The sequence below is a fragment of the Alligator sinensis genome, unplaced genomic scaffold (genome assembly GCF_000455745.1).
Source record: "Alligator sinensis unplaced genomic scaffold, ASM45574v1 scaffold515_1, whole genome shotgun sequence".
Classification (NCBI taxonomy): Eukaryota; Metazoa; Chordata; order Crocodylia; family Alligatoridae; genus Alligator; species Alligator sinensis.
The window spans coordinates 2,214,138-2,228,698 of NW_005842096.1; the positions used below are offsets into that span (position 1 = coordinate 2,214,138).

Genomic DNA, 14,561 nt, shown 5'->3' on the forward strand with positions numbered 1-14,561 from the left:
ACGAGCCTGCACCGGTCAGTCCCGAGTAGCACATGGCTTCGCCGCCGATTCTGCTGGCAGACCTGGACAGCCTCGTCCCATCCCCAGCAGCACATAGGAAGCCGGCTTCAGCTGCATGCTGCTTTTCCTGGCTGGTGCCGACCCTGCCCAGGCAGGTCCTGCAGCACCACGTCAACCCGGGCATAGCACCAGCAGGCCCCAGGTTAACCCCGGCCTGGCCCCGTGGCTTCTCAGCACCAGGTCAACCCAGTTGTAGCCAAGCGGCTCCTGCAGCACCATGTCAACCCGTGCAACTTCATTGGTGTCAAAGGTCACGTGACATCACTTCCTGATATGATACCACTTCCTGTGACGTCTCTGAACATGACTGACCGGCCCGCTGGGTGATAAAAAGTTCGTGATCTGGCCCCACATTCTAAAAGGTTGGACACCCCTGGTCTAGGGGCTAACCTTGTTGCTGTCCTGATACACCAGGAAGTTCCTGCTACCTCACTCAGACTCTCTCATGAGATGTCACACTCCCTGGACACTGTTTCTTGGAGGACTTACTCGGTCACACAATTAGCCATGACTCTGGAAGGCAGTGTAGGAGAACATTATTTTTCCAAAGACACGGTACATGTCTTTCTTGGACGTGCATGGATTGAGAGAAGATGCAGTACACTAAAAGCTTACTTTTCTTGTAGAAGAATACCTGCAAGTCTTGTGGTGCATGTATCCTGGCTGTTCCAGCTCTTGCTCGGAGGGGAATGCTTTTTATCACATTAGTAGGCCCCAGACTATCAACCTCCACATCAACTCTTGCTACAAATTCATCTGCTGGACCCAAAGAATCTAAAGGCAAAGTAAACAAAAAATTCAACCATGATTCAAAATTTGAGTATGACATCTGTGCTTGTTGTTTGCTGTGATACATCCCGACTCCAGATGAGGCCTGGTATACCTCGGACACACATTTGCAGGGTGCTCTTGCACCTTTAAGGTTCCCTTCAGCTGCAAGCCCCTAATTGCCATCTGAAACTTGACCACTGAAGACGACCTGAGATGCTCCAAAGGTCACTCCCCTCAGCTTTACTAGTCTCAGCTAGGTATTGTTAGGTCATAACAGAAATTTTGCCATCTAAAAGAATCACAGTCTTGTCTAGTAACCCGCTCAGAAAAGATAAATCTCCCCAACCTTGAAAGGGGCCTGCCAGTATGGTCAAATACTCTGAGATCACAGTTAACACTGACAGTAAGTATTATAAAAGACAACAGAAATACTTTTTACAAAAACGAGCAAACATAAGAACTCAAACAAACAGTAACTATATGCCAAGATACAGGCAGAGATATAAGAATGAACACACAAAAGAAAATATCAGAACAATAATCTGATTTTATTCTACATCTTAAACCCAAGCTGCAGTTTTACCCAGCTCAACAGGTTAGAGAGCAGCTCCTACATCTCTTATCAGCCAGAACACACAGCCCACTGGCCAAGGGACTCTAGCTTTCCTACGCCCAAAAAAGTAGAGGAAGACTTGCCCTCCCATAAAGGCTTAAGTATAGTTACTTATCTGGTCATTTCCACATATTATTCACTGGATTCTTGAGGAGCCTATGCTATGCATATAACTTCTTGCCCTCCCCTCATTCCCTACTGCACCCAAAAGGTGCATATTTATCAGCCTAGAATTCTTTTCTGATTTAATTACCACAAGGAGAATACTTGCATTCTTTCAGATATATCCCAAGATACTGTTTCTCACTTAATTTTCTCCACTGAAAAATGTTCATCCTTTAATAGCCTGCCTAGCCAGATGTTATTCTTACAGATTTATTTTAAAATGTAAATAATGTTTTATCTGGAAGGGTCTTCCTCATGCCTCAAGCCTCATAATGGTCTGCAACCAACAACCGTTTTTGATGGGTAACACTCGGATGCTAATTCTCAGGGCCCCTCTATACCAGCAGGTAAAGGTGTAATGGGATCGAATACATGATCCACACAAACTTACCTCCTGTCATGCCACATGTACACAGTAAAAGACATGATTGTGGGATCATGGATTAGATCCTACTGCACCTTACTGCTAGTGCATGGGGAGCCCAATCCTGGGCAGCAACAAGCAGCAGCCAGAAGCAAGCTCCCACAGCCAGGAGCCCCCTCAGCTGAGCACATGGCAAAGGGGCACATTTCCCCCTGCAGCTGGGAGATCACAGCCATGCCCAATGGCTTCTGGAACCTAGATGAGTCCTGGTACTGGTGAGGTACACTGCTGGGATCCGAAGTCAGCAGCTGTTGGGCTGAGAGTCCCTTTAGTTGTGGCATGGTACACCCCTGTGGCTGGGAACTCCATCAGCTGAAAGGGGAGACCCTGCTACATGTGCAAATTAAAGCTGAATAGCAACCAGCTATGGTATACGCATTTTCTAAGTCTAACTTTATAGCTGTCTGGACCTTTTTATGATGAGACAGGTACACTGCATGCGTAGCTGTTTCCAGTTAATTGTGCAATTAACCACCTAACTGCATAATACATGTAATGTGTAGAGAGGGCCTCAGTGATTACTTCTTTCAAGAGTGAATAAGTGAGGAATGCTTAAGTTAATCACTGCTCTAGTAACCAGCATTGGGTAAAGCATAAAAACTGCATCAAAATTACAATCGTTTCTATGCACTGCGATATTTGTACAAGAATATATAGCTAAATACAGCTTAACACCATCTATCTGTAGAGACAACACATGTTCAGTAAGTCTCAAAGAACACATGTATGACCATCTTATGAACACCTCCAAATTTTGTGGGGTTTATGACATTCAGTATTTCATTTTGGCAGCAGCTGTTCAACGATCATAATAAAAGCTGAGGGAAATTCATATGTCCTGCAATGAACAGCCACATTCTGAAACCTAGTACATAAGAAAAACATACTTATCAACACATTTAGATTATGAAGCATTCACACTAAGGTATCAGAGAGAATGGAAATATTTTTATATTTTCCCCAATAGTCAGGGAATAGACTGATCTATAAAACACCAAGATGGATCATTCATAAACTAAGACATAATAGAAGCCACAATTAAAATGTTTCATTTAATTCATAACTTATTCCTCGAGTCTTAAAGCAAACTTTAAACAGCAAATTTTCTATACAAAAGAGAGTCAAACTGTTATACCTGAACAAGAGATGTGTTTCTTTGGTGCATGGAACAGAACCCAGACTACTAAAGTTTCAGGATCCTGAAAAAAAAAAAAAAAGAAAAAAAAAAAATCACATTTTTAATGGACACACAGAAAATTAACTTTATTGGAAAACAATGTTGTAGCAAGTACCAAACATGGAGCATTACAAGTTTCTTAAGGCAAGGATTTCTTAGGGCGATATATTTTATTGGACCAACTACGATGCTGGGATAAAGTTAAACAAGCTTTTGAATGCAAGACATTTTTTGCCAGGTCTCTAATCACAGAAAGCTAGGCACAGGATCTTCCTGAGATGAGAGACCTGATGAAGAACATCTTGCATTTGAAAGCTTGTCTAACTTTTTCCCAGCTACGTAGTTGACCCAATAATCACCCTAAGAAATCCTTGTCTTTCACATAATTTCTGGACCACCACGGCTATAGCAACGCTCTTCAACTACAAGTTTCTTTAGATCATTTTGAAAATGCACTTTATAATAAAATACTTTTTGGCTATTATGAAACACTACAGCTACAAATATTCTTCCTTAGATATAAGTGAGCCAATATTTTTCGAAACCATCTGGATTTCCTTTATTATACTATTAAGCATAAGAGGAAATGGAATAATGAAGTCAAAATTCAAAATAATCTTGTACTCATTTTTAACTAAAAAAATTCCATAAGCTGCTGGAATTTTCTAATATTTAAAACAAAACAACAGCTAAAAAAGCTGCCTATCCTCTTCATCTACTTATAACATACTGACAGCTCAATTACTAGCTAGTCACTCAGCTATCTGGGGTGCAGGAAGGAGGAAGAATGGGATTGAGTGGGGTTTTTTTTTTTTAATTTTGTTTTTGCAAACAATACAATTTCCTTATAATTTTCTATAAATAATTACTGTGAATTCAGTTATTGGGAAACAGAATTTTTTTAGGACAATACTGGAAGAACTAAGTTTTACAACATATAGACTACTTACTTGACCATTGCAATTCGCATGCATCACATGGTTTACAACTGATGGAGCTGCAACTGGAAAGAATGCACCAGTTTGGAATGAACATCCATTAACTGGTTCCTTGGAAAATGTGAAGCAACGCCAGGCTACTGCATTCTGTCAATAAAATGTAATTAAAAAAAAAACAAAACAAAAACTATAAACACCATATTTTTCTTACCAGCAAGGCTGATGAGACATTTAGAAATGTAAGTAAAGTTCTACTAATACTATATAGTAAAAGTCAAGTTAAAATTACTAGTTCAAGATTTTTATGTTTTGAAGAATATTCCTAAATATCTGAGCATCCATAAGAATTTAAATATGTCTTCATCAAAACTTCATCCTTACCAACAGATTTACTGTTACAGAGAAGTCATTGCTAATATATATAAACTGATACTTACTGCATTGATAATAAGTCTGATTGGCACAGAAGCCTGGGTCTTGTTGATCAGTTTTAGTGGAAGAGACTTCCAGCTGCCACAGGTCAAGTCACCAAAATCTAGACCATCAGTTTTTCCTGTTTCCACCTGATGACAGATAGAAATAAACAATGCTTTACAAGAAGTTATTTCAAATCATGACTGCGTACGCATGTTCAAATGATCTAGGAAAATTCTCTTAGGTTTGTTTTCCTAGTGGAAAAAAACTGACCCAGAGACCCTGAACAGATGTCTGAACGCCAACTCGCTGCACAGCCAGGCAACCCCTGTGCACGGATTTCAGCTTGCTCTGCAGGTTTCCAGTCTGCCTAGTGACAGTTGGCAGTAATGCAAAGACTATCCCTGATTGGCTCCCTGGACCCATGGGAGAAAGGAGCAAAGCACACTGGGATGCTGGAGGACTGCTGCAGCTTCCCAAGAGAAACTCTCCTGGGAGTCATTTAACCCTGGCTGTTCCTGGATTATTTCTCTTTTGGAGCAGCCATTCTTGCTCTGGAGAAAAATCCTGAATGTCCATACACACTATATGGTTTCTACTAGGAGAGTTACTGCTTTCCCAGAGTAAACTAAATTATCTGTAACCTGCATCTTTCCATATGGGATCAGGAGTCTCCAGATGATTCTAGACATCCCCCAATTCTGCAGTCTCCTTACCATTACGCAGGAAAAATAAGATGACTTTGACATTAAACAGACAATATTGTCCTTGTTTTGCCTTTGGGAAAATACAAATGCTATTATCTGATCTATTATAAGGTGCAGACAGAAGTGACAAATTTTCACCTGATCTGGCCACAAAAAGCAGTTATAGCTGTGACCAAACAAGCATACGGTTGCAAACAGATTAAAAATGGCCGATTGGGTGAAAATCTGACCCCTCATTGCATGAAGTATCAGATAAAGATGTAACAAATTTTAACGTCTTTTGTAACTTGTGCCTGTGGAGCTACCAGCCTGTCGCTGTTTTCAGAATGGGAGTGGGGAAACGGAGCAGAGGGAGTTCAGTCTGGGGATTTTTCAACACACCCTGGAGGGCGGGGCGAGTGTATTATAGCCCCCTCCCCAGGGTGGGGAGCTCCAATTCACCCACCCCACCCTTCAGCACCAGTTGGGGAGCCCCAAGAATGAGCTCCCTCCACAGCCTTTCCCCCCCTCATTCTGAAACCAGCGAACATTGGCCATTGCTATGGGAACCTAGCTGCAGGCTCCCAGTTGCTGCTAGACTCCCCTCTCCCCTGGAATCAACAGTAAACTTGTTTGGTCTGGGGTAAGGTTGTAACTCAGAAAGCTTTGCAAAAATTGTTCCCGAGTTACAGCTGGGAGCTGCATTTCTGTCTGCACCCATAAGGACTAAAAACAGACCCTTAATGTAACATATGCTGCGTGACATCTATAAAGCTCAAGTTGACCTTAAAAGTTAAAACAATGTCACACAAACTTTCCTTATAATTAAAAAAACCACCCTCCTCCCTCCCCCCGCCCAAAAAGTACTCCAACTGATCAGCAGTGATAAAAGGAAAATTAACATCATCACCTATTGGCTTTTTTTGGCTGGTGTAACTGGTAATGTACCAATAAATAATATGCCTTCTGGTGAGGACCCTGGACACTGCGTGCATGTTTAGCAGCATACATGTGGCCAGGAATGCAACTGGGTAGGCAAGTCTGGAGAGGGGAAGGTAGATAGCAGCACCCTGCAGGTAAGTCTACGGAGGGGAAGGGGCGGGGGACAGATTGTGGCCCCCCAGTGAGAGAGGGAGTGGGGCAGGAACTGGGAGGGGGCACTGACCAGCCACAGCAGTAAATGGGTCCCAGGGCTGGGGCAGGGAGAAGAGTGGGACAGTCACGGGTGGCTCATCCTGCGAGTGTGTGGGGGGTTAGGCAGCTCCTGCTGCTGCATCCAACCCCCGAGGGGAGGCATAGGGGCATGTGCCCCCCCCAAATCTGTGCATGGGGTGGAGGTGGGCTGCACGCTCAGGGCTCTCCGCCCTGCTGCCTTTGCCCTGGGAGCCACGCGCCAGCTGCACACCCCCTGCCTCCCCAGCAGCACTGGGACCGGTGAGTTGAGCCTCCCTCAGCTGGGCAGGCAGGGGATGTACAGCTAATGAGCAGCTCCTGGGGCAAAGGCAGCAGGGCAGAGAGCCCTGTGCCCACAGCAAGCATCCTGCCTCTGCCCTTGCCCCGCTCAACTCTGCTCCCAAAAGCATCCCTGCACTTAAAAATAAATAATGGTAGCAGCACTTGAACTAAAATTCATTTGACAAGCTTTAGTTCAAGTGCCCCAGCCACCATTTTTAGGTACTGGGACACTGATCCTCTGGATATGCTGCTCATGGCTCTGTCCTGCTCCCTGCCCTAAGGTCCCATTCACTGCCCTAACTGGGCAGCACCCCCATCCAGCCCCAGCCCCACTCCCTCCCCACACCACGGGGGCCCTGATCTGCATCTCCACGCCCCTTCCCACCACAAACATACCTGCTGGAAGCTGCTCTCCATATTGCCTGGCTGCATTCCTGTAAAATTGATTACTGGATCGGTACTGGCTGAATGAATAACTGGCTATCAGTATGGGCCAAGAACCCCTACCCCGACACATTAAAAATGTACAGAAGACTTACTGATATAGCCTTTTTAAATTAACATACATTACAGCAAGTTCAGGTTGTTAAAAATAAATGTTAAAATGGGTTTATTAAAACCCCAGAAACTTAAAGTGCATTAGATTTTTTTAAATTTGTTTTTACTGACTAACAACAATGGTAAAACAAAATACTTATGCATCAAGAAAGGAAGAGGTGTGTTAGGCAAAGATCTAAGATCCCTTTAACTTGTTTGGATTCCAAGACAAAGTATTCCAAAAGAGGTTTAATCAAAAACACAGCACTCTACTTAACCAGAAATATTCAACTGATGGAAAAAACAGTCCAGCAATACATATCGCCTGCTCACAGCTATTCTGTGATTGATTACTAGTCATCCTCAGTTGTTTCTAACTGGTAAGCTCCCAACTTAAAGTTTGTTATTAGTGCAAGTAAACACCCTTACATTTCACACTATTTAATTTTAATTCACTATTTAGTCCTGAAAAGCATTTGGCAAACCTTTCTGATCCTGATCACCCTGTACTAACAATTCTTTCCAGCCTTTGCCATAAGCATTTTTTTCATCCAGCATTCTTACACTTCTGTGGGAAGGTCATTAAGAAAATAATAAACCAGAGTAAAACCAGTATTGTTCTTTGATGACCTTCATTAAAAACTTTCCTCCTCACTCAACGGTCCCCCTTCAGTGCTACCCATACTGACCCTTTTAGCCAGTTCATAAAAAAACAAAAACAAAACAAACAAAAACAACAACATATAATTCTTCATCTACTCCCCATATTCTTGTTTCACTAATAAAATTTTCCACGTAGCACTGTATCAAATGCTTTACCGAAACCCAGTTGGATGATTTCTATAATTCTTCCATATAGAAAAAGAATCTCATCAAAATGTAGCTATTGAGTTAGATCTTGACATAGTTTAGCTTTGATACATCCACACTGCATTTTATCCCTTTTCCATTTTACCTCCATGTCTAACTGGTCTTCCCTTTACTTTTTTTTTTTTTTTTTAGGGACTTGGATATTTAGTCAGATTAGCAATTCATAGATAGCTGGATCACACCCCCTGCTCATTTTTAAATATAGGCACTATATTTTTTATTATTTAATCATAAAGAGCTGAGGCTCTGACTCCAACCCCAGATTGGGGCTGGAGTCAGAGCTGTAGCAAGCAGCTGCCTGCCCCTTCACCACCTTGTACTCAAATCCAAAGTGAGGGACATCCCCCACTACCATGTTAAGTGAGGAAAAAAAACCTTTATCTGGGATTCAAGCAAATACTATAATATTGTTACAGAATTTACAAGGTACAAACATAGACATCTGTCCAATAAACTGCTTACCTCTAGATTAGGATTTTCAGCAACTGCAGTCAAAACCACCCTACTGGCCAAGGCTTCTGCTTGGACTATTGTCTCTGCATCTGCAGAAACTGGCCAGGAAGAAACACTGAAGACACACTGGAAGACTCCAGGATAACATGGTAAGAAAAGTATTTTCAGTTCCTCTGTAGAGTGAGGTCCTACAATGGTTTTGTTCTTGAACACCAGACATTGATACTTCATGGGATCAATCTTAAAACAAAAACATCTTGTTAGCTACTGCAAGAAAAAACCCACACCATTCCTATTACGATACTTACAAAACATGACTATCTGAATGATTCAATAGGTAGTGAACTGAAATGTCTCAGGAATTTCTCTCCTTAATAGGCTGTATGTGACACCCATTTTTTGGTTTCGGGCCCATTTATCTGGGGCTTTATAAATCACCAGAATACCGTGGTAAAAGACTATAACATTTATGCATAGCCTTAACCTTAATCTTAATCCTAGAGATCATGGATTAAACATAGACATTGGATTTTTGATACATTATAATCTGCCTGGCAACTGACTCCCCAGCCCAGCCCCTGGCTTCTTTACTTTTCATTCCATCCAGGAAGAGCACACCAACTGCTGAAACTTCCTTAGCCTGACGAAGGGATTTTGAACTCGAAAGCTTGCTTAATAACTATTCTCCAACTATTTGGGTTGGTCTAATAAAAGATATCAAATTCACCCAAGGAACCTTGTCTGCCTATAGCCTTAATCTATACATTTGCACACAGGCCTTAATCTATACATCTTTGCCAGAGGAAATGCCTTTCCTCTGGCACAAAAAATAAATGCAGTCATTCAAGGGTTTTTTGCAAAAGAAAGAGAAGTGGTTCTCCCACAAAATAAGAGTACTTCCAATCAAGGAGTACTCTCCCAAGAAGTTTTGCACACAGCCATTCAAGTTAGCAATGTTCTTCTCAAAAGTAATGAAGACCCTCAGTATCTCACAGTCCTCTCTTCTCTCTCCTCCACCCTAAGGGAGAGATGGGGAAGGCGAGCACTGGTTCCCAGTAGTCTGCCCAGCAACAAAATATCAGAGAGCCCTGGGGGTACCCTGCTGCTGCTGTTTGAATGGCAAACCATTCAGGTGGTGGCAGCAATTCCCACACCACTGCCCCCCATCCTCTGCAGAGACTGGGTGACCCTGGTCTGTACAAGGAACATAGGTAGCGCAGCACAACCAAGCCTGGGTGTCCCTAGGACAGGTGGAGTCATGGAGAAATCCTCTTCCTGGACTGATCACTTGATTGGTTTGAACCATCCCCCAAAGCTCCATGGACACCTGAAATGGGTCAAACCAGGGGGGTGGGGGCATGGAATTCCCTCTTGCAATCTCTGCTCCCTTGCAGACTGGGTTACCCTGGGCTATGCAAGGAGCAGGAGACATTTCCCTGCCACCTGACCCATCCAAGCAGTCTCAAGACTAGGTAGGCCACACTGCTTGTGCCTCCCACATCTTGTGAAGACGGTGATGCAGTTCTATGTACTACATGTTCTAGCTCTACGTGCAGGTATAGGGCAAGGGGCCATCCTTCACAGAGCAGCAGTTTCTAATTGCTCACTGGCAGCCTGTTCCCTTCCCTGGGGTGGGGGAACCCAAGAAGCAGCCATTTAGTGCAGGCTTGTCCAACATGCGGCCCACCAAGCCATTTTATCTTGCCCACGGTGGCGGCGGCACTGCTGCCACCACTGCGGAGCGCAGAGCCGCAGCACAGAGCTGCGGCAGTGGAGCGTGGAGCCACGGTGGTGGCGTGGAGCCACAGCAGCGCCACTGCAGAGCGAAGAGTCATGGTGGAGGAGCGCAGAGCTGCGGTGGCAGCACAGAGCCATGGCGGCGGAGTGCGGAGCCGCCACGGAGTGCCGAGCCGCGGCAGGGCAGGCAGGGCCGGCCCGCGGGCCCCAGCCGGCAGCGAGGGGAGGGGAGTCGCTTACCCCCGTAGGGCCCAGCTCAGTGAGCTGGGTCCTGCCATAGCTGCCCTGAGGGCTGCACGGAGCGGGGCTGCCCCAGCTGCGCCCGACTGGAGGAGCTGGAGATGGGCTTTGCCCCTTGCCCCCGGCATGTGGCCGGGGGAGCTGCAGCATGGCCTGCGCCCTGCCTGCATGTGTGGTCGATGGAGGCACAAGATAAGTTCCCGTGCAGAGCTAGGGGGGCGCCTTGGGGCCAGCCGGGGCAGATGGGAACATGGGGTAAGTTCCCATGCGGAGCAGACCCACTTCATTGTCACTTCCTGCAACTTCATTGGTGTCAAAGGTCACGTGACATCACTTCCTGATGTGATGTCGCTTCCTGTGAGGTCTTTGAATATGGCTCCCCCCCCCCCCGAGGAAAAAAATGTGTTCTTGGCCCAAAGTTTGTGATCTGGCCCCACATTCAAAAAGGTTGGATGCCCCTGATCTAGTGCCTCCTGACTAGAGAGCTCACCTTAGAGGCATTTGTTTAGCTCTCCAGCTAGTGGACAGGAATACCTGCACACCCCTGTTAATCCACTACTAAGAACATGAAAATTCTCAGTGCAGGAACTGATTATGTCTCTCCATATTTTTAGCCATTAGCTTCCTGCAGCATGATAGCCTTGTTCTCCACTACTCCTACAAATTAATATGCAGCCTCTTTTTAAAGCAATATAACATATAAAGTAAAATATTAAGAGTGGTCAAGAACAGGCCATACAGGAGTAAGGAGCTAATGCAAAACTTCAATTTAAATTGCTACTAATTTATCTATTTAAATATAAAAGGGGTATTAAGTGTATGCGTGTGCTGGGTATTTTTTTTTTATCATTGGTTGGTTGTTATTTACCACACCTGTCATGAAGGAATTTAAAATTTGTCCATGTTATCATAATCCAGAGAACCAGAAGCATGGCACAAACCACATGCCAGAACTCTGAGAAGGTGGGGGAAAGCATCAAAGAGCTGAATATGGAACCTTTTCAGACTGGAATTGTTACCATGCTAGATGGAAAAGGATTGTGTAAGTTCACAGTGCACAAAAGCTGCAAGGAGAAGAATGTAAGAGTTTTCACTGGAGTCTATATACCCATAGTACTTAGCATTTAGTATATTGTATTAATATGAAAACCAAAAAAAAACCCTTACCTTTTCCCCGTTAACTGAGACACTGAGTATTCCAATGCTGACTTGTAACCAACGTTCGGTTGGATTAAAAATACTAAGTATGGTTTGTGATGCGATTCCCACACAACACACATTAGGGAACTTCAACTCTTCTGGTACTCTCACATGCCCTAGGAAAGAAATGTTTTAGTGACTGTCAGTATTTGGAATTCTCTGGTTAGCATGACACTGCGTGGTAAGAAAGCCAGGCATCAAACTGGCAAAGTTAAAAGTAATTTTGTGAAGCTAGCTTCACAGGTATGTCCATATACCAAGCATAGCTAATTAACATAGGTCTCAAATGTTATGGTAATCTCTCTCCTATACGACTGACATAAGTTAAAATATTATGGGCTTTTTTTTCTCTAGGTTCTAATGTCCTTAAAAATAATTAAGGAGATAATATCCTAAAGGCAGTAACTAACGCCCACAAAAAGTGTTGGGTGAGCCATACATAGTTCAAGGTTTGAAGTCAGACAGGGTAAACTATACGCGCCTCAAAACATTATTAAAGCATCAGGTTCACAATATTAATTAGGTTTTATATCTTTAAGATAAGACAAAATTCCCATTTTAGGCATATTTTTTATACAATTACAGAATTGGGTAAAAAAATTAGACACTGCTATGTCATTACAGTGATGTCTGCTTTTATTTAGCAGAAAAGGCTACCACAAAGCAATTTACAAGCAGCTCTGCTGCACAAGATAGTGAATTCTTCATTCCACAAATATTGTTTTTACTAGGGATGCTGTAGTGTTTTTAAGCTATTGTGATTTTTGATGGCAAGTATAGCTTCTCTTCTAAAAACCTACTTCCTGTAGGTTATTAAAAATACATGGGGAAGTTGTTCCAGCTTTTAAAGCTACATTTCACTTTCCATTTTTTGAGCCTTTTCCATACATTACATTACTTAAGTTGAACAAATTCCTTTTGGCCTCTAACCTTTACTTGCCTTCAGTTCAGCTACTACAATCCTAACCCAAGCACAAGAAAAAAGGATGAAAATGTATTATTTTTCCCCATCTCAACTCACCTTTGCATCAAAACATTTCAACTCAAGTCTTAATACTTACAGAACCAATTCCCTCAACTCCATTTAAAAAACAAAAACTAAAAGTTGTGGGAGTCTAAATATATTTCAGGGCTACTTTGGGATAGACAAGCTTCTATTTAGAAACAATATACCCAATTAAACAAGCATCATTAACATTATGTTATGGTAGAAATCAGTACTCAAATAAGTATTGCCTTAATTAATTAATTAATTATTAATTATTAATTAATTAATTAATTAATTAATTAATTAATTAAAAGGGAGTGAATAGAGGCATGTCAGTTTGTCAACAACGAAGCTTCAGCTAGGCAACTGCATGGAGAGAGATTTTTAAATTTGTTTTTTAAACACAGCAATACAATAACAATGGGCATCTGGGCAACCGAATAAATGTAGCTGCAAAAAGCAAGGTACTGTATTTTAGAAAATACTACATGAATTAGTCATGACTTCTATACTGGTCTCCCCCACCTCCAGGAGGATGACCCAGGTGTTATGATTAAGTTCAACAAAGATACCTGCTCAAATGAAAATCATCAGGAAAGAAATTAAGAGGAAAGAAGAAAGAATTCAAATATTATTCTGTATTCGAGTTCAAAAACAGAGAAAGTGGTATACAGCCAGAAAGCAAATCAATGACAAACCCTCACCTTGAACACAATGTTTAGTTTTGGACATCCCATCTCAAAAGGGCTCATCAGGGGAAGTGCAAAGAAAAGCAACAGATGTTATTAAAGGCAAATGAACATTTCATAACAAAGGTTGTTGTAACATTTAGGTTATTTACGGTTAATAACCAAAATGAAGACCAACAAATAATGGAAGACCGAAAATAACATTTTTTAAATTCTCTTTAATAAGAAAAAGAAGGAATAAAGCAGTGCCAAAAGCTTCTTCTACTTCAATAAACATTAGAGGAATAACTTACCAAAGCCAGAGGATGACAGTGACTCCCAATGTTCAACCCCAAAAGTTCCAGGAGGCTGGCCAGTGTATGAATTTGTATTCAAAATATTCTGGTTCCAGGAAGTGGTACATGGATTACAAAGAGAAGCTGTGCCCAAAAATCCAGGACCAATGCTTGGTCCTAAAGGAACTCCCATGGCAACTGAACTCTGCATGTGTCCTGCTGGGATACCAGAACAATGAAGTCCCACTGGAAGACCAAAACCTGTGGAGCTGCCACCATGACAAGGAGGCAATGCAGTGTTTCCGCTTGATTGCATATTTCCCAAATACTGTTGTGCAAATGGAGTTGTGGCAAGTGAACGTCCAGTAAGTAGCGTGGGAATGACAGAAGACGCTGGTTGAGTCTCAGGGGCAGACCCAAGAGACTTAAAGCTTGAAATGGGAATATACTGCTCCCCAGAAGTGTTTTGATTTAATAGCATATAGGTACCTATTCCAGTGTATGTAGATAATATATTTACAGGTGATAATCCAGACCTCTGTGTTTTGTCTGTATGATCCTGCCATGCTGCTGGTGTATCAGCCTTAACAGACAGTGGCTGAAGGACACACAACTTGTTTGATAAAGCTGTGTTAACATGGTCCAATTCATTATGATTAGATGTTGCATTTGGAGGTGCAAACTGATTTTCATTTTTTGGCAAACACTCGGACAGCTCGCTGTTTGGTGCTTCTTTAAGTTGGCTGCAGGAGGAATCTACAGATTCCTTTTCTTCCAATTTTTGATTCAGGCTTCCCCGACTTACAACTGATGTCACTTTTCTATTTCTTTGCCACGATAAATCATGTAGTTTTTCAGCTGGCTCTTCC

At 42.6% G+C, this 14,561-nt stretch overlaps 1 protein-coding gene across 1 annotated transcript in view; it reads right to left on the reverse strand.

Moving 5' to 3' along the window:
* CEP192 (centrosomal protein 192) overlaps nucleotides 1-14,561 on the reverse strand; it is a 100,024-nt gene that overhangs the window by 43,047 nt on the left and 42,416 nt on the right. Inside the window, 7 exon segments of the mRNA XM_025204721.1 lie at nucleotides 695-834; nucleotides 3,169-3,232; nucleotides 4,161-4,295; nucleotides 4,586-4,711; nucleotides 8,573-8,803; nucleotides 11,708-11,856; nucleotides 13,711-14,561. The exon segment at nucleotides 13,711-14,561 is cut by the window's right edge and continues 11 nt beyond it. Of these exon segments, the coding sequence (XP_025060506.1) occupies nucleotides 695-834; nucleotides 3,169-3,232; nucleotides 4,161-4,295; nucleotides 4,586-4,711; nucleotides 8,573-8,803; nucleotides 11,708-11,856; nucleotides 13,711-14,561 (1,696 nt within the window).